Source organism: Callorhinchus milii, unplaced genomic scaffold (assembly GCF_018977255.1).
Source record: "Callorhinchus milii isolate IMCB2004 unplaced genomic scaffold, IMCB_Cmil_1.0 Scaffold26, whole genome shotgun sequence".
NCBI lineage: Eukaryota > Metazoa > Chordata > Chondrichthyes > Chimaeriformes > Callorhinchidae > Callorhinchus > Callorhinchus milii.
In genome coordinates this window covers 307279-328088 of record NW_024704767.1, presented here as the reverse complement: position 1 = coordinate 328088, position 20810 = coordinate 307279, and the positions used below count along the sequence as shown (strand labels likewise).

The window sequence follows — 20810 nt, the reverse complement described above, 5'->3', positions numbered from 1 at the left end:
ATATGTTTCCCCGTGCTCTGGGGGGAGCTCTGGGAGAACTTGCGCTTATTTGAAGATCTATTAAAATTTCCATATTCTCAGAGAGAAGCGTTTAGAGATATTTGCATGTCATTTGAGCTTCATTTTCCTTCCGAAATAACGAACTCTGTGCGTCACGCACAAACTCCCCCAGCCCACCCCCCCCTCCACCCCCCACCCTCCCCACCCCCCGCCCTGGCTCGGCATTGCATTCTGCCGCTGTCGAGCCGCTCTGGCTTCGTGAGGGGCTCACAACGCGGGCGGTTGCCGCACCCGGCAGTAAAATTCCTGGACACCGGGAGGTCCTTCCTCCCGAGGTTGAAAGGCGCTGCATCATACGCAAAGGTAGTAAAGTCGGAAACGGTGGAAATTTCAGGGAAGGGTCCTCGGAGCTTTTTAACGGTGCATCAGAATGATTCCAAATCCGTTTATAAGTTCACAGCGTTTACTGTGTTTGATTATCGGGTTTCAAGACGATAGATTAATATCCCTCTTCTCTGCTGATTGCTTGCCATCGATCGGGAGAGGGGAGCGATTTGTTTCCACTTTGGCGAGGGGAGTTGGTCGTTATTGTTAAGAGTGGAGCCCTGTAGCATATTGGTTAGCACGCTCGCTTCGCAAGCGAGAGGACCCGGGTTCGATTTGTGGACCAGGGAGAAACCTTAGGCACGTTTCCTTACTCCACACACCTCCGTTTACCCAGCAGTAAGTAAGAACCCAGTTGTTAGTCAATTGGCGGATAATAATCCAGTGGGTAATAAATAATCCCTTCAATAAACAAACAAATAAATAAATTGGTCGCTCGACCCATGACTGTTTGTGGAGACGCTGCTGTGCGTGATTGGCTGCAGAGTTTCGCCCACAAAACATACAGTCGATTCATCCTACAGTATATTCTGTGAAGCGCTTTGAGACGGCTCAACGACGCGATGAAATACCAGATCGAATGCGAGGATTGTTGTTGTTGTTGTTGTTATGCTCCGTTGGTTCCGAGACACCAGGACAGGAGCGACTGCTGATCGTGTCTCGTCTTGATGCCCTGTTGCAGGCAGTCTACTCGCGGGTGGCGCGGATCTGTAAGAACGACGTGGGCGGCTCGCAAAGGGTTCTGGAGAAACACTGGACGTCCTTCCTCAAGGCCAGACTGAACTGCTCGGTTCCTGGGGACTCGTTCTTCTACTTCGACGTACTACAGTCCATCACGGATATCATAGAGGTCAATGGCTCCCCCACTGTTATTGGCGTGTTCACCACCCAGCTTAACAGGTGAGCGTCTCTGCTTGCGGGTGAAGAGTCCTTGAGCCGTTGCTGCAGTCTGGTCATTCCCCACGTTCGGACTGAAATTCCGACCGGCCTTTAGCGCAAAAGATCGGCTTATCCAATCTTATCCTTCCGCAACACCCCCCTCTACCCCCCCAACCCCCACCCCCACCCCACCCCCACCCGACTTCCTTCTAAATCTCCCCCTGTCTTTCACAGCATTCCTGGGTCAGCTGTGTGTGCATTCAGCATGGAGGACATTGAAAAGGTCTTCAAAGGAAGATTCAAAGAACAAAAGACTCCCGATTCTGTGTGGACCGCGGTTCCTGAAGACCGGGTTCCAAATCCCAGGTATCAACAGCAACAACAGCTTCCGTTCATATAGCGCCCTTCACACGGGGCAGAGTCTCAGAGCGCTCAGCAGTGGGGGAGCCTGACCTCCGAGCCGGAAGGAGGGAGGAGATGACTGAAGTTGTATCACCGTGAATATAGCTTTAAAGATCAACAGCGCTACTTCAAAGAGGGAATGGAGTTTCCCCCGGTGTCCCTGCTTAAACCAGTCTCCCGAATGAAATCAGTCATTCACTTCCTGCCTGTTTGTAGGGACTTTGCTGTGCACAAATTGGCTGCCGTGTTCTTCCACAAAATACACAGCCGCTGATATCCCGCGATGCGCTTTGATGTGACATGAAAGGCGCTGTTTCAAATGCACGGATTCTTATATGACTTAACCGCACGTAAAGCCGCTAAAGTCCAAACGTCGTCAAATCAAATGTTACTTTGCTTTAAACCTGCATCAGCCTCTTTCTACACTGTCCCATTTCCAGTCATCGTCCTAACGAAACCTCCTGTTCTCTCCCTCCCCAGACCGGGCTGCTGCGCGGGACACGGTCAGGCAGAACCATTCAGGAACTCGATCGATTTCCCCGACGAAACGCTCTCCTTCATCAAGTCCCATCCTCTGATGGATTCTGCCGTCCCTTCGGTCATCGAGGAGCCCTGGTTCACAAAGACGAGGGTCAGGTAGGAGGACGTTCCCGAGCAACATTCCCGATCCGCGCTCTGCCCCTTTGGCATGAGATGTTAAACCGAAGGGAGTTTCTCTCGGTGTCTTAGCCAAAGTTAACCAAACCCCCATCCCCCCCACACCACCACCCGCCTGAATACAATCGATCATTCGCTTCACGAGACGCAATCTGTGCGCAAATTGATTGCCGAGTTCACCGACGGAATACACAGTCGCTACACTCTACAAGAAAAGCTGCGAGGCGCTTTTGAGAATTGCATTGCACGATAAATGCGAGGATTATTATTGTTATTATTTTGCTCGCTGCTGGGATGTTAGCGCGGATTTCTGTAGCGTTATCGTGCTCCTGTCTCGTAGGTACCGGCTGACGGCTATCGCCATAGACAATGCCGCAGGCCCGCGCCAGAACTACACCGTTATCTTCATTGGCTCCGAGGCTGGTATGGTCCTCAAGGTGTTAACAAAGAACAGCCCCTACTCTCTCAATGACAGCGTTCTGCTGGAGGAAATGGACGTCTTTAACCCCTTAAAGTGCGTGACAATTTTAAACGTTACCTTTATTTTCCGCGGAAACAAGTTTACCTAAAGAAACTGATCGCAAAAGGGGCAGACACTCAACAACGACAACAACAAATTGGATTTATGTGGGGGAGGGGGGAGTGGGGGAGGGAGAGAAAGGTGACCAAAGGCGCGGTCAAAAATGAGGGTCTTGAGGGAAGGGAGGGCAGGAGTTCCAGAGACAGGGGGCAGAAAGGCAGTGGCTGCCGAGTGGAGGGAGCAGGCGGGATGGTGGGGTTTTAGAAAGGTCACGTGGGTAGGAGGGGGCAAGACGGTGGAAGGATATAAATCCTCTGGGGGTTGGGGAGCCAGTGGAGCCGTCCCAACGAGGTGAAAAGGCACTGTATCAAATGCAAGGATTATTATTATTATTATTTAAGGCTCGGCTGTAGCGTCTGTATGTGACCGTGGGCTGATTGTCTTCTGTAACCAACAAGGTGTACCGCTGAGAGGGAAGAAGATCGGCAAGTGCTGGGGCTGCAGCTTGACAAAGACCATCACACCTTGTTTGTGGCTTTCTCCAGCTGTATCATACGTGTGCCTCTCAGTCACTGCGAGCATTACGGCACCTGTAAAAAGTAAGTGTGAAAGCCCAGCTCAGAGCGGGTCAGACTGAGGCAGAAGGGATGTGTCGTGTCACTGGTGTGATGGCTTCTGACATGCTGCACGTGATCACATCTGGGCAGAGGGGACATTCTCCCAACATACACACGCGCACGCACGCACACGCTCGCGACCTCCCCACATCCATCAAGCTGCCAGGCTCAACGCTGAGTTAACTGATCTCAGCCAACTTGCCACACACTCTCCCATCAATAAGGAGTCGATGTGTGTGCGTTGTGTGAGGATGTGTGCGTATGTGCATATTTGTATGAGTGAGTGTATGTGTAAGTATTTCGGTGTGTGTGCTCGAGCGGGTGTGTGTGTGTGTGTGGTTATATGAATGGGGAAAGGACCTTCTTCACACCCTCCACAGATAACTAGCGAGCGAGACGTGTCTGGGTGTGAAATCCGGCCGTTTCTTATTGATTGGGCCAATAAAAAAAACAGCCTACACTGCAAAATGGTCGAGTAGATAGCAGTTACCACAGCAACATGTCTACAGTGAAGAACAGCCACTTGGTCAAGACTATTGCCCCCGTTGAACTACACACAGGGTAGTTGGAGTTTGAGAACATTATGAGACATTGCTGCGCGGAAATTAGCTGCCGCATTCACTTACAGAACACATTCCCCACAACTCTGCAGTAAAGGCGCTGTCATTCTTCTTCTTCTTAATTATTATTATTATTAGAATTATTATTATTTATTATTATAAATGAGAGCTACTACAAAGTAGTCACGATCCATGGTCTCTGGCTAATATCTGAATTTCTACAGATAACAATAATCATTTTATTAATTATAGTTACGATGATTTCCTCACTCATCGAGTAAAGCGGAGTACTCATTGTCCCCCGCTTTGCTATCTGTTAAGCCAGTATATGGAGATTATAGAAATATATATATAATATATCATTTTTACACTCCATGTTACTGAGAGTAAGGAAATATCCTCTCTACATTAGTTGCATACATTCGACAGCTACTATACTCCTAACCTCTAGATCTCTCTCTCTCTACCTCTGCGTCTCACCTCTCTCACTCTCTTTGTCGGTCTTGAAATACCAACTAAAAAAAAACTACCCCTTCGACTGCACTTACGCATCCTGGTGAACCCAATGTGATATGAATTCAACTTGTGGCTATTAGTTGTGTTCCGTTTTGCCCACAGAGCCTGCATTAGCTCCCGAGACCCATACTGTGCCTGGCTGGACAATAAATCATGTGGAGTAGTCAGACCCGGTATAAAGTAAGCATTATTTCTTTTGCACGCTAATTTGTAACCAAAGGAGAGGTTTGGTAAATTGCACCAAGGCACGTTATTTTTTCTCTCTCTCTCCTCTTTATAACAAAACGGTGATTGTGAAGTTTATAAGAAAAAAAGCCACCTGTGGTTTGTGCGTCTGTCTGTGTCTGCGAGCTGTCTGTCTGACTCTGCCCTTTCTCACCAGCACCGTGTTTGAACAAGACGTAGAGTATGGCAACACGGCACATCTTGGAGAATGCCACGGTGAGTGTACAGTTTTTTGTGGTCAGTTTGTTGCAACGCAGACCAATGCAGTTTGTCAGCCTGGCTCAGTCGTTAACACCCTCGCCTCTGAGCCAGAAGGTTGTGGGCTCAAGCCCCACGTCGGGACTTTGAGCTCACAGTCCAGTACGGGGGATGCACTGCACTGTCAGAAGTGTGTTCCTTCAACGAGACGTTAAACCGAGGTCCTGTCTGTCCCTGTTCAAGTGGATGTTAAAGATCCCGCTGCACTTATCGAAAAGAGAAGGGAGCTTTTTTCCCAGCGACCCGGCCCACAAATACAATCTGTCGTTCAACCTAATTGCTTTGTGTGGGGACGTTGTCGTGCGTAAAAATGGCTGCTGCGTCCACCAACAGATCACAGACAGTCACCACACTTTGCAGTGTTCGCTGTGAGGGGCTTTGAGACGTCCTCCTGACGTGAAAGCCGCCGTATCAAATGCAAGGGTTTTACTGTGATAATCTTTCCGGAGAACGGAGCCAAAACAAAAGTGCTGGGTTTGAGGATTTGCGGTGAGCCCTCACGGCACTGAGAGACACGACACAATTCCACGTGTGCCTGAGGCAATTATCTAGGTGACAAGTCGCAGTTCCAAACAAAAAGCCGAGTTAGGTCGTAAGCTCTTAATATTTATGATAATAGTTAACAATTTATAAGACAAAACTAATCGAGCTCATTTTTCTATTTTAATTTTTTTTTAATTTGGTTGCTCAAACGCACAAAAGAAGTGGTTCCTTTTTTTTTTCAGTTGCTAATTTCTTAACGTTCTCACTTGCTTTTTGTTTCACTGATCTCTCTTTTAATTCTTTTAGAAATCCTGGCTACCGCTACGCCAGATTACAAACCATTTGGTGATCCAACATCTGGTTAGTTTTGTTCTTGCTCTTGTTTACGTTTGCCTTTTATTTCTTCCCAAACCCTCCATTCCCTCGCTCTCTCTCCCTTTCTCCTTCCCTCCCTCCCTCGCTACTATATTTCACGCCAGTCTTTTCCCTTTTCCTGCTCTGTTGGCAGATAGCCAGCCAGCCCTGCCCATCTGCCAACCACCTTAACAGCGTAGTTAACTGATCATTATTCTTCCCGTTCCCCCCTTTGCGTTTCCAAGCACGTCCCCGGCACCTCTGACTAATCGAGTTTGTTACCCCAGTGTTACCTTTAAACAGTGTCACTCTGAAGTGCGGCAGATTCTGGTCCCTTCCTTTCACCGACGTGTCTATCTGCCTGGTCAAACGCTGTAACCAACCCAACACTAACCCGCTTCGCTAGTGTCTTGACTGACTTAACGAAAGGAAAGGGCAGATCCTTCAGCAGTAACGTTTTACAATACTATAAAGCACGACTGTGCGGAGCTTTATAGATATTCTCATTTTCTCGGGCTCTTCTGGCAGAAAATGAGTGACCTTGTCGTGACCATGTCTTGCTCGTTGAACCTACGCCTTTGTGTTCAGTTGGACGTTAATGGGTTGCTTAGTAAGGTGTCCTTGTTCCCCTCACCATCCACCAACCCCCACCCACCAAATCAAAACCCAGTCAGCGAAGGCTGAGGCTGTGTGTCTCCTGGAATAATTCAGCCTCGTAGGTGAACAGCGGCTGCAACATCAGCATTGAGAACACTAACCCTAACCCTAAGGCGGGGGACACATGAGTCAGGGATGCGGAAACAGAGGAAATGGCCGGGAGCAGCGGGGTTCGAACCTCTCCCGAGCCCGCGGAAGCGTCCCTGAAGCCGCCAACCCAAGTCAACCTCCAGCTCCTTTCCCAGCTGTAAAGCTGCATAATCTCTCTCCCTTTTTTTTTAAACAACGGAAAGGCTCTGTGTGGGGTGTGGAGTGGGTGGGATTAGTCACCACACTCCCAACCCTGATCGTCTAGTGGAAACAACGTGCTGCAATCACTTCCTGGAGCAGGCTGGAGCCTGTCGCTGCTCGTACCCACAGGGCAGGGTGTTTGGTAATGCTTCTTGAGGACTCACCCAGGTTAATGAATTGCAGCCTCTAGATTAAATGTGCGGGGATGTGCCTCCCACTGTGACTCACAATCTCAGTCAGATCCCCAGACACTGGAATTCACCAGGTGTCTATCCATCGCCACACGTGGGCCTCGGGCAATACGTGCTCTACTGTGTTGTGTTGAGTCGGGTTGAGTTGCTGAGTCAGTGGTGAGCTGGTGAGTGTGGCTGCAGAGTCAGCACAACAGACTGTAAACTGGTTGGAATTTACTGGCATCTTCCAATATCTTGACTGGAGCTTTGACACCATCAAACTCCTGCCTCTCACCGGGATAAACGGTTGGAAATACAATGGCAAGCCATTGACTTGACCCTTAGAAGACTGCCTGCCATCGACAAGGGTGGATTGGAAGAGAAGGATGATAAAGACCATCGTGCCACGCCAGGAAATTGTCGGTCTTGCCATCGGAGGATAAATTACACGTTGCACCGGGGTGGATCAGGTTGCTTCAAGCCAGAGTGGAATTGTTAACTGGATTGTCGTAACTAGGTTAGGTGGTGTTCCCGCACACAGTCAGGTCTCCAGGCACAATAGTTCCGGCTAAATCCAATCTGAAAGCCATTAGATGGAAGTGAAGAATGTGCAGTTCTCTCGCGCGCTCTCTCTCACGCTTTCTCTCTCTCTCGTCCACCCTCCCGTCTCAGATTCCATTCATCCACCTGATTCCCAGAGTAATCCTGGACACCCACTTGCTTTACACCCACTCGGGTGACTTCTGGAAACTTCTGTGGAACATTTGAACTGTTTTATTACATCTCTGGAGACCTATTTGCATTACCTTGAAGCTTTGGAGGCATTTCATTTAATCTTTTTCTATAGATTGCCTCCATCGGCTTATCATCATTTTCCACGACTACTTTCTTTCCAGGCAGACATACTGTTTGAACCGCTCGCATCCAAAGACTAGACTACTAAACGTTCCTTCTCTATTGGTGCATATTTCCTTTCAGTCTCCGATAATGATCTTGAGGCATAAGCCACTGGATCAGCCTCTTTGTATCATGATGGGCTCCCATCCCTGTCTTACTGACATCTTCCAATATGTTGACTGGAGCTTTGACGCCAAGCCTTAGATTATAGCCTCTTTTACTCTTTGAGATGCCCACTGTTATTTGCTATCCCAGATAAATTCCCTGTCTGCTTTTACCACTTCTCTTATTAGCTTCCATTATCCAACAGATAAAATCGGTCATTCTTAATCTCTTTAATTGAGTGTTGTCTCTTAAAGGGACCTTCGGCCATATATGATTTCTTCCAACCAGACTACCTACCATCCCCCCCCCCCCCGCGCCTGTTTTTAAATGAGTCCATCATTCTGGCCTTAACCATCCTCTTCACCTGTTCCAATTGTTAATTACCTTTCAAGGGAAAGATATACCAATGTCTGACCTGAAATTGCCCCCTTTGCAATTCTAAACCTGTGTCCTCTTGTTCTGCTATCTCAGGCTTTCAAGAACATTGCTCTGAGGATTATTTTCTCGACCCCATCTAAAACCTTACAAACCTCCATAAGGTCACCTCGCAGACAAAGTTGCAAACTAGTTGAGCGTGGCAGCTTCAGTTATATCAGATTTAAAATGTGACTGGCGAGGACGTGTTTTGAATAGATCTCATTTCCTCTGCTTTGCACGTCGCTGTTGACACTTTTAAAGCGGCTCAAGACAACCCTTGACTGCCATGCGATAACCCGCTGTTCAATTAACACCCGGGAAGAGCAGACACGCTCGTAACATTTTGTTTTGTTTTTCCACCCTGTCCGTTCAAAAAGTATATATAACTGTTAACACAAGAATTTAAATCTATCATCACAGACACAGAAGTCCCGGTGCTCTCTACGTCCAAGGAAGCCAGTGGCTCAATAATATCTCCCAGTGTGGTTGGTTCACGGACATTTGTGCTGCAAGCTGTGGAGAATTTTGATAGCTTTGAACCATTATCTGCCGTCCCCAATGGTAAGGCCTTTGAAGGGAAATCTTATCCACTGAACGGAAACCTAATTCATAGCTGCTGTTACACACACTCACACACATGCACTCACACACACGGATCTGGGGCAAAAGGGGTGACTATTGAAGATAACCCATAGGGCCAACTTGTTACAATATATAACATCAAAGCAATGGGGGAAATGGGGCGAAGGTGGCAACAGGGCTCCTGAAACCAATGGGAATCTCTTACACTAAGGTTCAATTGCAGGTGGTCATGGAATTTCCTAAAACACGAAGGGATTAAAATTATTCCCTCGGGAAAGGTCGAGAGAATCCTGCCCTTTGTTAGGACCGTTGTTTTGTGTGAGGTTTTTTTTGCCGATCACCATAACTTTGCGCTGACGAGTTTCAAGTGCCTTATTGGAAAAATATTTAGATCAAACTTGTTTTTTTTTCATTTAAACCAAAAAAAGCAAACGGAACGATCCATCATGTGCAAAACTGCGGCCAAATCTATTGCTTTGATTGCGGATTCAATTCGATCACGGGAGGGAGGGGAATGGGTTTGTCGAGGTTTCGGCGTCACTCAACTGAACCTCAACACTCAGAACCTAATCATAAAATGTCCTGGAAAGAAAGGACTGATCATCAATAAACACAGCAGATTTCTTCCCAGGCCACACGCACAAAAATAAGCAGCGAAATCAGGTTTCCCTTCAATTGTGATGGCAGTGATTTATTTTCTTTATTCCAGTTTAATCATCTCTTTTTTATTATACCTGGTTTCACACTTGTGCATTTTCAGTTAATGGGTTTGTGGCTCATTGCGAAACGCTCAATCCTGCATCTGTTTCCTTTGTACATATCGCTTTGTGCGTTGGTTTTACTATCGCCCCTTTTGTTCTGCACCCTCGCTTGCAACCTCTCTTTCTTTGCCTCTCGTGCAAATAACCGCTGCCATTTACAGTTCTAACCCTGAACATTTCATCACGTAGTAAAAGGTGAAATGTTCAAAAAGGCCTTGCCTGATTTTCATTTTTAAACATAAACCTCAGTCAAAATGCTCCTACATCTCGCTGACCTACGGACTGTTGAACACCCTCCTGCATGTGGGTAAAATGAACGTTGCCCGACTAACCTTAGCAAGTAGTTTGCTCGTATTGAAGATTCCCCCAAAGGGCGTCAACAATGACACTAAATACGTCCGTTGTTATATTTGTGCACCGAACTAACATGTTGTCTTTTCCTAAGAATCATCCTAACCATTTCTCTACCTCTCCGTTGGTGACTGTGCTTCTAGGTTAAAGAGAAATTGGAAACGTGTAAGGGAGCCAATTCCACGGGGGTCCAGATTTGCTCTTATACAGGCGGCGTTCCGGAGAGTCTGGACGTCAGCAATTTTCTGCCGTTCTTTGAAAGAATAACAAAAAAATTGCCTTCGCAAATCAAGGCTGCTTTTTGAGAAGCTATCAAATTCCGAATGTTATGAAATGCTATAAAAACAAGAGCAAATCTGGACCCAGATGGCATTTTCTCTACAGTAGATTTGTACAAAATATACTTATATGCCAGGTTGTACGTTGTATTCACTGAGGTGTATCTTGTGTAAGTTGTTCTGTTCAGGCTTGTTTAAAAGCAGAAAAATAATTATTTTTCCTGGATGCTTTTGCAACATATTTAATGTATAAACTCGTTTGTGGCGACCTGCATTGTGTGAAACGGGAATTGACGGATTCCCACAATGATGTGCCTTTATTTTACGTGGGCTTCGCAGAGTATGTTACGCGGTGACGAGGGGATATACCTATTTAAGATAGCCACAAGAAGAGTGAAAGGAGAGATTATGAGAAATATTTTCACGCAGAGCGCTGTTGGGATGTGGAATGACCTGCCAAGTATAAGCTGTTTTATCTTGTACTGACAGTAGAACCAGAGGACATGGCCTGTGATTGAACGGAGGGTAAATTCAAAACAAATCTCCGCAAACACTATTTCAGTGAGCGAGCAGTAAATGTATGCAACAGCTTCCCCAGGGAGTCGGTGAAAGCAGAAAGTCTTGATTCTTTCAAAAGCAAGTTAGTTAGATTTCTTTTAGGGAATAATATCTTGGGATACAGTATAGAGTTTGGGACATGACCGACTATCAGGATGCTGCAGGGCGAACTGGATGGACCTTGGTCTTCTTTCGTCTAGCAATCTGCATGTTCTTAAGTAAGGTGGTAGAGGCAAAGTCCATTGTGGATTTGAAGAGGGAAGTAGACAGGTAGAAGCTTGAAGGGGAATGGGAGATAAGGGCGGGCAGCGCGATTGAAAGTGCAGTTTTTTTCCCAGTGCACATTCAATGGGTCGAATAGCTTTCTTCTACGTTGTGAATTTCTATGATTCTATTCTTTGTTGAGTTGTTTGCCCAGCGAATACCGCAGAGTACTTTTATGCCAATGTTAATAATTCTGTGTACTGTTTCCAGTTGAAACAATATTTCTGTATCTGGCAGGCCAGCGTATCTTTTGGCAAAGGGTAGCTAATGGTTTCAACAGAGGGGCATTGAACTCACAGACAGATGTTTTGCTCAGTCCAATGGCCAGAGCACTGAAAGAAATCATTGATATACATTTGGAGAGAGGGAAGGAAAATATCAACTGAGGGAGAGGAAAAGCAGTTAAACAGTTTGATTTGTGAAGTAAATTCAATCAAATTTGCAGATCATTAATCTGTTCAGAAGGGCATTATTTAAAAGGAGGAATCGTTTTCTTTCCCCCTAGTGGAACAATTTTTAATTGGAATTATTGACTTTCCTTAGCATTGAGGTATCAGCCTGGCTCAGTCGATAGCGCTTTTCACTGGTGAGAATCAAAAAGTTGTCCGAAGCATCACATTGAGACTTTGATGCTCATAGTCTTTGGCTGACACCCCCAACACAGGGCTTTGGGGGGATGCGGGGGAGGGGAGGGGGTGATCACTGCATTGTCAGGGTTGCTATTAAACAGGCAGACGTGACCTCGGTTTAACGTCTCATCTGAAGGACAGCACCTCCGACAATGCAACACCATCGCGCCCCCGCCCCCCGACAATGCAACAGCCCCCCCCAGCACCACATTGGAGTGTCGTCTTAGACGATGTGATTCCAAGTCCCAGTGTGGGGCTTTAACCCACAAACTTCTGACTCAGAGGCGAGAGCGCTAGTAGCTGAGCCAGTCTGACATAACAAAAATGTCCCAGGTTTCGCCCAGTATTTTCACAGAGCTGGTGCAGACAGACACCCAGTTTGAGGGTCGTGGCGCAACGGGCTGGTGAGGGTTAGCTGAATGCCACGGCTCATTTGCAAATAACAAGGGAGCTTATTCTAAGAGCGCACATCAGACAACCTGCACTTGACCCTGTTAGAACATGCCATTTGAGAGCTGGCCAAAAAGTGCATTACGATGGGAGGCAAAGGCTTAACAGGCTTCCCATTGGTTAGCTCCAGGTGCCCTGGTGCCTTGGCTCAGAGGATCAGTTTAACATTTATGAGTCACGGCGTGAAATATAGTTATTGTAAATTCAGCTGCTACCCAATGGTTTTTATTTAGGAAATCCAGCCCCTCTGATTCATTAATAATTAGCGATGCTGCAGTAATTTTAGATAATGACTGCTGTCTATTTTTAATTCCTAGAAGGATGTCACTCCCAAAGGTCCCAGCACTTTAATATCCCCTCAACCTTGTCGCTTTATCCCCTCTAGTCTTAATGGCACTGGAGTAGGTTTTCCTCCCAAGTATGTTTATTCCCTTCTCTAACCGCATTTAATATCAATATTAATAACGATCCTTGCATTCTACGCAGAGCCTTTCACATTGGGGATATGTGTCGAAGCGCTTCACAGGATTCACTGTGAAGTGTAGTGACTGTGTATTTTGTAAGCGAACGCAGCAGCCAATTTTGCACCAGCAACGTCCCCCAAACAGCCACGAAGCGAATGGCCGATTTTATCTGGGAGATTGTTGGCCAGGCTACCAGGAAATACACACACACACACACACTCTCATTCACACTCATATTCACTCACACACACACACACACACACCTTTCTCTCCCACACCCACTTCCTCTTGCACAATCACTTTCTCACACTCACATTCCCAAAGCTGTGTCTAGTTTTTTTTAAAAAAATATAATCAAAAGCACGAGACAGGCCTTTGATGGATGGTTTCTCTTGTTTTACATCACCCAAAGTAAGATGAAACCCTGTGCCTCTGGATAACCAGCATCGACTGAGTGATCTGCGACATCAGTTGCTCGCAACTGCAACACCAAACACAATGCATTATGCAAGTGCGGCTTTTGAAAATAATTGAAACACGTCTGCGTTTCACACCGCGATGCTCCATTCGGTGTTCCACGAAGCTAAATAATTTTACGTCCATTATTTGACACACAATGCAGAGCAAGTGTACGAGAGTGAGGCCGAGCGCCATAGTGTCAGCCTGGGGCAGTCAGTTGCTCTCTTGCCTCTGGGTCAGCGGGTTGTGGGCTCAAGCTCCATGTCAGGACTTTGAACTCTCATTCTAAGCTGACGCTCCAGTGTAGTACTGGGGGTGGGGGGGGGGTTAGAGCCCTGCATTGTCAGAAGTGCCATCGTTGGATGAGATGTTAAAGTGACATCTCGTCAACACCAACTTGCATTTATTTAGCGCCCTTCGCATGGGGTAGGGTCTCAGAGCGCTTGTTCAGATGGACGTCGAAGATGTCATTTCACTGTTCGAAAATAGAAGGTGCCCAGACTGATAACGTTGCTTATCTGCTTCATGGCTGCTTTGTGGGACGTCACGGTGCACAAATTTGGCAGCAACATCGGTTTGCAAAAATATACAGTCACTTACACTTTTTGTGACGTTTTTAATCGCTGTCACTCCGGCGAAGCACTTTGAGGCGTCCTCCCGACACGAAAGGTACGCCCATCAAACGTAGCAATTAATACGATCATTCCGAGTGCTTGAGCTGATATCGGGAATTTGAGGAACTGCATTAAAACAATTCCAAACCTGTTCCACTTTAAGATACTACGTGCGAATATCGAGTTCCAAGCAGGCGGGTTAATATCGCGGGGGGGGAGGGGAGGGGTGCGGGGGTGGAGATGGTTTGTTTACACATTGACAAACTCCCCACCCGCCCCCACCCCCCGTCAGAATGCCAAGTGATTGATGAACTTTCTACTCGAGCTTCATGGTACTGCCAGACAAAATCGTTACTGTGAATGCCAGGCTCTTTAGCGGGTGCATTGGGGCCGCTGTTTAATTAGGTTATGCTTGAGATTCACACCGAAAGGGGACCAGGGGAAACTTACTTTTCCCATTCCTGTGGCTGTTTTTTTTTTTTTTTTTTTTGCTTATTAATTTAACAAACTATCTGTAAAATGTGGTGCCTTTAGATTTCGGAGCTGCTTGTGAAATCAATAGCCGGGTGATCTGAAATCCTGCAGCAAAATTGCAACAGACCTTCATAACTAATACCACTAAGCCTGGCTTCTGGCAAAAAGCAAATATTGATGTCCTATCTCTATGGCTTTTAAGGGCTCGGTTGACAATGCAATCCTCTCGACTTGAAAGGATAATATGCATAAATGCAATTTGTTGTTCTTGTTCTTGCAGTGTGCGGCAGGCAATAGAATACAGTACAAATTTGCATTTATACAGCTCCTCTCACTTCACTCGTCATATGAGTGAGTGAGTGAATGCAAGAGAGAGTGTGAGTGTGTGTGGGAGAGAATGAGTGTGCGTGTGAGTGTATGTGGGAGTGTGTGTGAGAGAATCGGTGTAATAACAGTGAGTGTGTATGAGAGAATGGAATGTGTGCGAATATGTATGAGATAGTGTGCGCGTGTGTATGAGTGTGAGAGAGTGTGTGCGTGTGTGTGCCTGTGCGTGGTGTGTTGCGAGAGCAGGGATGTGTTCATTAGCCTGGTTCAGTCCCGTCAAGTCGGCCATTCAAGTCCGTCAGTGGGAACCTGCAATGACTGACCCGGAGTTTGTGTCTGTTGCAGGGGTTCGCTGGGAGGTGCAGTCCGGAGATTCCAACCAGATGGTCCATATGAACGTCCTCATCACGTGTGTCCTGGCCTCCTTCGTGCTGGGAGCGTTCATCTCGGGCGTGGCCGTGTACTGCTACCGGGACAACTTTGCCCGGCGCAAAGCCAGGAAGATGAACAAGGACGCCGAGTCTGCTCAGTCCTGCACGGACTCCAGCGGCAGCTTCACCAAGTTCAACGGCTTGTTCGACAGCCCCGTCAAGGAGTACCCGCAGAACATGGACTCCCCCAAGCTCTACACCAACCTCTTGTCGGGCGGCAAGGAGCTGGTGGGCGAGGGCAAAACCGCCGTGATGATGGCGGACCCCCGCGGCCAGCCCCCCGAGCTGGCGGCCCTGCCTACGCCCGAGTCCACCCCCGTCCTGCAGCAGAAGAGCCTGCGAGCCTCCAAGAGCCAGTGGGAGAAGGCGCAGAACAAGATCAACTCCGCGCGGAACGAGGCACCTCTGAAGAGCCCCCAGATCATTCCGTCCAGCCCGCCCCCGCTGCCGCAGAATGGCCACATCCCCAGTGCCGTGGTGCTGCCCAACGCCACGCACGACTACAACACCTCCTTTTCCAATTCCAACGCGCACAGAGCGGCCCAACAACAACAGCAACAGCAGCAGCAGCAGCAGAGGAGGACGCAGAGCCGAGACGTGGGGGCGTCCGTGTGCGCGTCCGCGGCTGGACACCACGGCAAAAAGGAGCAACGCCGAGCCGTAGAGGCCAGGAACACACTCAATGACCTCCTCAAGCACATCAACGAGGGCCCCGCAGGCCACAAGGGCCTCCTGGGGGACGTGCCCGTGACCCGCCAGAGCTTAATGCTGGAGCCGATGGCCAAACTAAGAGAGATGCCCCCCAGGGTCCCCAGCAGAGAAGCGTCGCTCTACTCCCCGTCCACCCTCCCCAGGCACAGCCCCACCAAGAGGGTGGACGTGCCCAACACCCCCGTCCCCATGTCCACTCTGGAGCGAGAGCGGGGCTGCCCGAAGAACTCCTCGCAGAGGCACTCCATCTCCGTCCTCCCCAAGAACGTCATCAGCTCGTTAAACGGGGCCGTGCTGTCGAGGCACCAAAGTATTAACAGAGGCGGCTACCTGCCCCCAGCGCCGCCCATGAGGCTGGATTCGGTGCACGGGACCCCTCTCGTGATACAGCCACAGCCTGGCTCCTTATCCCGTCAGAGCAGTTACTCAGGCCAGGGCACGCTCCCTCGCTCGGGGATTAAGAGGACGCCCTCCATCAAACCAGACGTCCCCCCAAAGCCCTCGTTCGGCCAGCCCACAACTCCAGTCAAACCAATGCACAAGTACAGTTACTAGCGACTCGGGATTGTCAAAGCAAGGCACGAGTTTGTTTTTTTTTATATAAAAAACAGCCAGCGTGACGTGGGAGGAATTCTAAGATCAATTAATAATGCTTGGTTGGGACGAATGAATAAACTAAACTAAAAATGCTCTGAAGTGGACGGACGGACACGGGCGAGTGGCCAAAAAAGGAGCTGCTTTGCTTTCAAAAGGGGGTGGCGTCCGATTTCAAGCAAAGAGCCGGGGTGAGGCAGGAGGGATGTCTCGCCTGCTAACGCGCAGAGAGAGAGAGCGACAAAGAGACTGCGTTGAATGCAGCGTTCAATGTGTCACTGAAGCCTGTGAAGAGCGTGGCTTGGAATCGGTACCCTGTGATTCTGTTTCAAGCGTCAGCGCAAGAGGACGTGTCTGAACGATGGCTCTCCTTCTCACTGCTGTTTAAGCATCGTCTTCCCATTAAATGTGAACACTTCGAATGACAGTGCAAGTACCAGTACCAGTACAGTACGTGGCATTTTTGTCTTGTTGCTTACACAAAGGACTTTTTTTTTTTTCCGTTTTTTTTTCTAAAAAAAAATACTCCGACGTGAACAAATGTGCTTTTTTTCGGTTTTGACAAAATGCAGCTGTAGCCCAATTGTAGCAAAGCGAGACGGACGAACACTCTGCGGTGGGTGACGTTCTCTGTGAGTGTCGCCGAACGAATGCTGTGTGAACGGCGCGGACTAGGATGCACTTAAAAAGGTTCTTCATTCAGCTCTTGAGCACGACCGAACTACGGCATAGATCCGAACGGTCTCGTCCTAAGACTGAGTCACTTGGACCGTATCACTGTGTTGAGAGCGGCTGCCTGTCTACCTTCACGTACTTTTGCAATGGATGTTGTGTCGTGGAGTCCTGTAGCGTATTGGTTAGAGCGCTCGCCTCGCAAGCGAGAGGACCTGGGTTCGATTCCCAGGCTGGGCGAAACCTTAGGCAAGTTTCCTTACTCCACTCCACGCGCCTCTGTTTGCCCAGCAGTAAGTAGGAACCCGATTGTTAGTCGATCGGCGGATCGCTTTACTGGGGGTAATAGTCCCTTCAAAAAAAATTAGAATACTTTGGTCAATCAATCCACGACTGATTGTGGGACACTGCTGTGCACAATTGAGTGCAGCATTCGGCCCACAAAATACACAGTCATTTCACTTTACAGTATACTCTGTGAAGCGCTTTGGGATGTCTCGAAAACGTGATAAGGCCAGGATTACTATTATTATGATACAATGGAGTCCACCCTTTCGATCGATTGTGATAAATTGGTGTACATTTTGGTCAAGTAGACAAGGAGCTGCCCTAGCCACGGAGATGAGGTGGTGTGTAAAGGAATTAAGAAATAGTGCAATCACTTTGTTTGAGTAGCGTTAAATGTGATAAGTCAGGGCGGGGAGGTGGGGGGTGGGGGGCACTCCCTGAGGAGTCATGCAGGTAATGACAATGTTCTGTAAATAGCATCTCTGTGTTTACCTGGATTCTGTGCATTTTGTGCCTTATTCAACAAACATTGTGATCGACATGTGAAACCTGTCGAATTTCCCATCAACGAATGAGAGGACCCCTTCCCTCTCATGGAGTAGGCCGGTTGTGTGTGTGTGTGTGTATTTCTTTTAACTAAATTGGCTCCCGGTAAGTCAAACGCACTTACTTTTAAGTCGCAGCTTTTAAGACGTGAATCGACGAGGAGCAAGAAAGACGAGGGACGGGATTAACACCGTAAAAGGTTGAACTTTTGCAGGAAAAGTTCCGTCGCTGCGGTTGTTTTTGGGTGAGAAGAGAGGACGGCGTTGAGAAGGCATTTGGTTGAGCTGAATTTTTACTGTATTTCACCACTGGCTGGCGTGCCTTGTGGATTTCTTTTTCTCTCTCTTCCTCTACCTAAGATGTGTAAAAAGCTCACCGACCCACACAGCGACCTGCCCGCTGACAAACGAAACGATCCAGAGAAGCCGACTTGCACGTCTGATCTACTAACGGCGTAAAAGTTAAAAGGATAAAAAAAAAAGGGCAGAACGCCACGTTAAAAGGTGGATCCAATTTCGCCAAAACGCAGGCACCTACGTCACTTTGTTGTTACCCAACAAACCGACCACCTAAACCATTTGAACACCGTAAGAGACATAATATAGTCATTTGTACCCGTTCACGTTCAGAGTGACAAGGAACCCCCCCCCACCCCAACCCAAATCTGCAGTGTTTGAGATTGGCTCTCAATATTACTATTTCTAACTCCCTCCATTTCCTCCACATTGACTTCACCAATTGTTTGTTGTTTCCCGCCCCCCCCCCCCCCCACCCCACACTTGTGCTAAGGTAAACCCAGGTCGTATCTCTTTATGGTACATTGGCAAGCTAACCCTCAACAGAGAGAAAAAAAATATTGTTGTTTGTTTAATGTCCTATGAGGTAACGTGTATAGAGAAAACCCTTGTAAACTTGTTCTGTGGATGTGTACATAACTACAGTTGTTTTTAACACTGCATGTGAAGTTAAATAAAGGAGTCAAACGAACCCTCAATTCTCTTTCTCTGGTGTGTCGGTGTTATGGATGTGTACCGTCAGGTTGGTGAGCTGTCAGCCGTTCTGACCTGCTCACCGTTTAACTCCACCTCTCCCTTCTTCCTCCTTCTCTCCCTTCTTTAAAAGACACCCCCCACCACCACCTCCCACCCACCCCAATTTAAACCCCTGACAATACAGCCTTCCCCCCCCCCCCGCCCACCCACTACCACCATCGCCTAAACTGTAAGCTCAAAGTGCCCAAACTTTCTGACTCCGAGGTGAGAGCGATTCCGACTGACACCTTTGAAAAACAGGAAAAGGCAAGAAAATAACATTTGAACAAGCAGCCGAATGTTCTTAAGGTAAATATTCTTGAGCGCTGGAAAGTTAATCCAGTATAAAAGGCCACTGGGTTCCAGTGAAATCCGGGTCTCATATAACAACAGCTCAAGTATGCTCTCGCATGTGGCTCATTGGCTTCATTCCAGAGTTTATAAAAGCAGCAGCCAACTGCCGTGGCTGCAAAAATCCACAACTCTCGATCTCCGTACTCCACGTCACAACAAGTCGAACCAGACACAACCATTCTTTCTCTGGAGGTTCTCCCGAAAGGCACGAAAAGCCTCTTTTGAGCTTTACAGAAAGAAATCGTTAACAAACGTGGACAGATATCTCGGATTGTAGAGGGAGCAAGAGGGGAGAAAAGACCATACACTTCTCCTGAGCACGTTCCCCCGTTCAGTCACCTTCACAAAAACTGGCCTGCACTAGTTAGACACTGATACTTCCGTTGGTTTGGAATAAGTCGTGGACTTAATATCACTGTAGAGTCCCTAGCAGGGAAGATTTGCATACATCTACCATGTGGTGTGATGGAGTAAGGAAAACCTATGCTAACACAGAAAGGCCTTCGACTGCAAAGGCAGAGCAATTGCTGAAGGGGCTTTATCTAAGATGTGAGGCTGGGGTTGTACTGTATTCCTTAGAGCAGAGGAGGTTAAGGCTCCACAAAACACACAGTCACTACTTTACTGTATATCCTGTGAAGAGCTTTGTGACATAGTAACGTCATGATGAGGATCGAAAGGATGATTTGATTGATGAACAATGAGTGGAATTGACAGGTTAGATGGTGGACGACTCTTCTCTGTTGGGGGAATCTATTATGGGGTTGGGGTGGGAGGGGGTGGAATTGTCTTGATACCAGCGGGGCAGGAGGCATTTCTTCACAGAGTATGTGGAACATTCGGCCCCAGAGAGCTGCTGAGGTGATATCAATAGGGATGTTTAAAAGAGAGAGAGTTGGGTAGGACGGATATTAAAGGGTCTGATGACAAGTGGGGCATTGGGATTAAAAGATCTGACAATAGGGAATAAGATGATGGAACAGGCTCGATGGGCTACATGGCTTTCTGTCGTCCCAAGAATAACTAAACAGAAACATTCATTGCCATGTTCCTTCCTCTTAAAACATGGGCACAACCTCCTGCTCTATGGAAATCTCACATTCTTCCACTGAAGTCAAGTGGACATCTTAAAGCGGGTGAAAGGATTTACTGTAAAGAGTAGCGTCTGAGTATTTTAAAGGCAAACGGAGAGAGCATCCTGTGTTTAATTCTGCTCTAAAAAAATATATTTTTTTACTCATTTCCATTCATCTTCTCTGGTTTACAAATTTACAGAGCGAGAGAAAATATTACCGTATAAATGTGAACAGTGCTATAGCTCGGAAAAAAAAGGACAAGGTAATGGGTAAATACAAAGACCCAACGGAACACTCTTTAAGAGCAGGATATATGACAATATTAATCAATGATTACATGAAGGAAAATAAAAAAGGACACCATTAGTATGCGATTTGCAGCTCAGGGATAGTGTGTGGCTTTCGAGATGACTTGTCTGACACTAAAATCTTTGTTCTGTGAAGCCTGGGAGTACATTTGAACCATAATTTAACAACATCACCGTTACTTTGGCAACGGAG

General features: G+C 47.5%; 1 protein-coding gene and 1 long non-coding RNA gene across 3 annotated transcripts in view; one reads left to right on the top strand and one right to left on the bottom strand.

Moving 5' to 3' along the window:
* Positions 1–17219, top strand: part of sema6dl (sema domain, transmembrane domain (TM), and cytoplasmic domain, (semaphorin) 6D, like) — a 39278-nt gene extending 22059 nt beyond the window's left edge. For both annotated transcript variants that reach the window (XM_007905990.2, XM_007905989.2), the window contains exons 10-19: positions 1067–1284; positions 1498–1629; positions 2146–2301; positions 2663–2836; positions 3301–3441; positions 4638–4715; positions 4918–4976; positions 5808–5861; positions 8816–8956; positions 14952–17219. In XM_007905990.2, coding sequence (XP_007904181.1) covers positions 1067–1284; positions 1498–1629; positions 2146–2301; positions 2663–2836; positions 3301–3441; positions 4638–4715; positions 4918–4976; positions 5808–5861; positions 8816–8956; positions 14952–16303 — 2505 coding nt within the window. In that variant the 3' untranslated portion in view covers positions 16304–17219. The remainder of the gene's footprint in view (positions 1–1066; positions 1285–1497; positions 1630–2145; positions 2302–2662; positions 2837–3300; positions 3442–4637; positions 4716–4917; positions 4977–5807; positions 5862–8815; positions 8957–14951) is intronic.
* LOC103186767 overlaps positions 2225–20810 on the bottom strand; it is a 36755-nt gene continuing 18169 nt past the window's right edge. Inside the window, exons 2-3 of the long non-coding RNA XR_006085798.1 lie at positions 3367–3432; positions 2225–2277 (exon numbers count right to left, since the gene is read on the bottom strand). This is a non-coding gene — a long non-coding RNA (uncharacterized LOC103186767). The remainder of the gene's footprint in view (positions 2278–3366; positions 3433–20810) is intronic.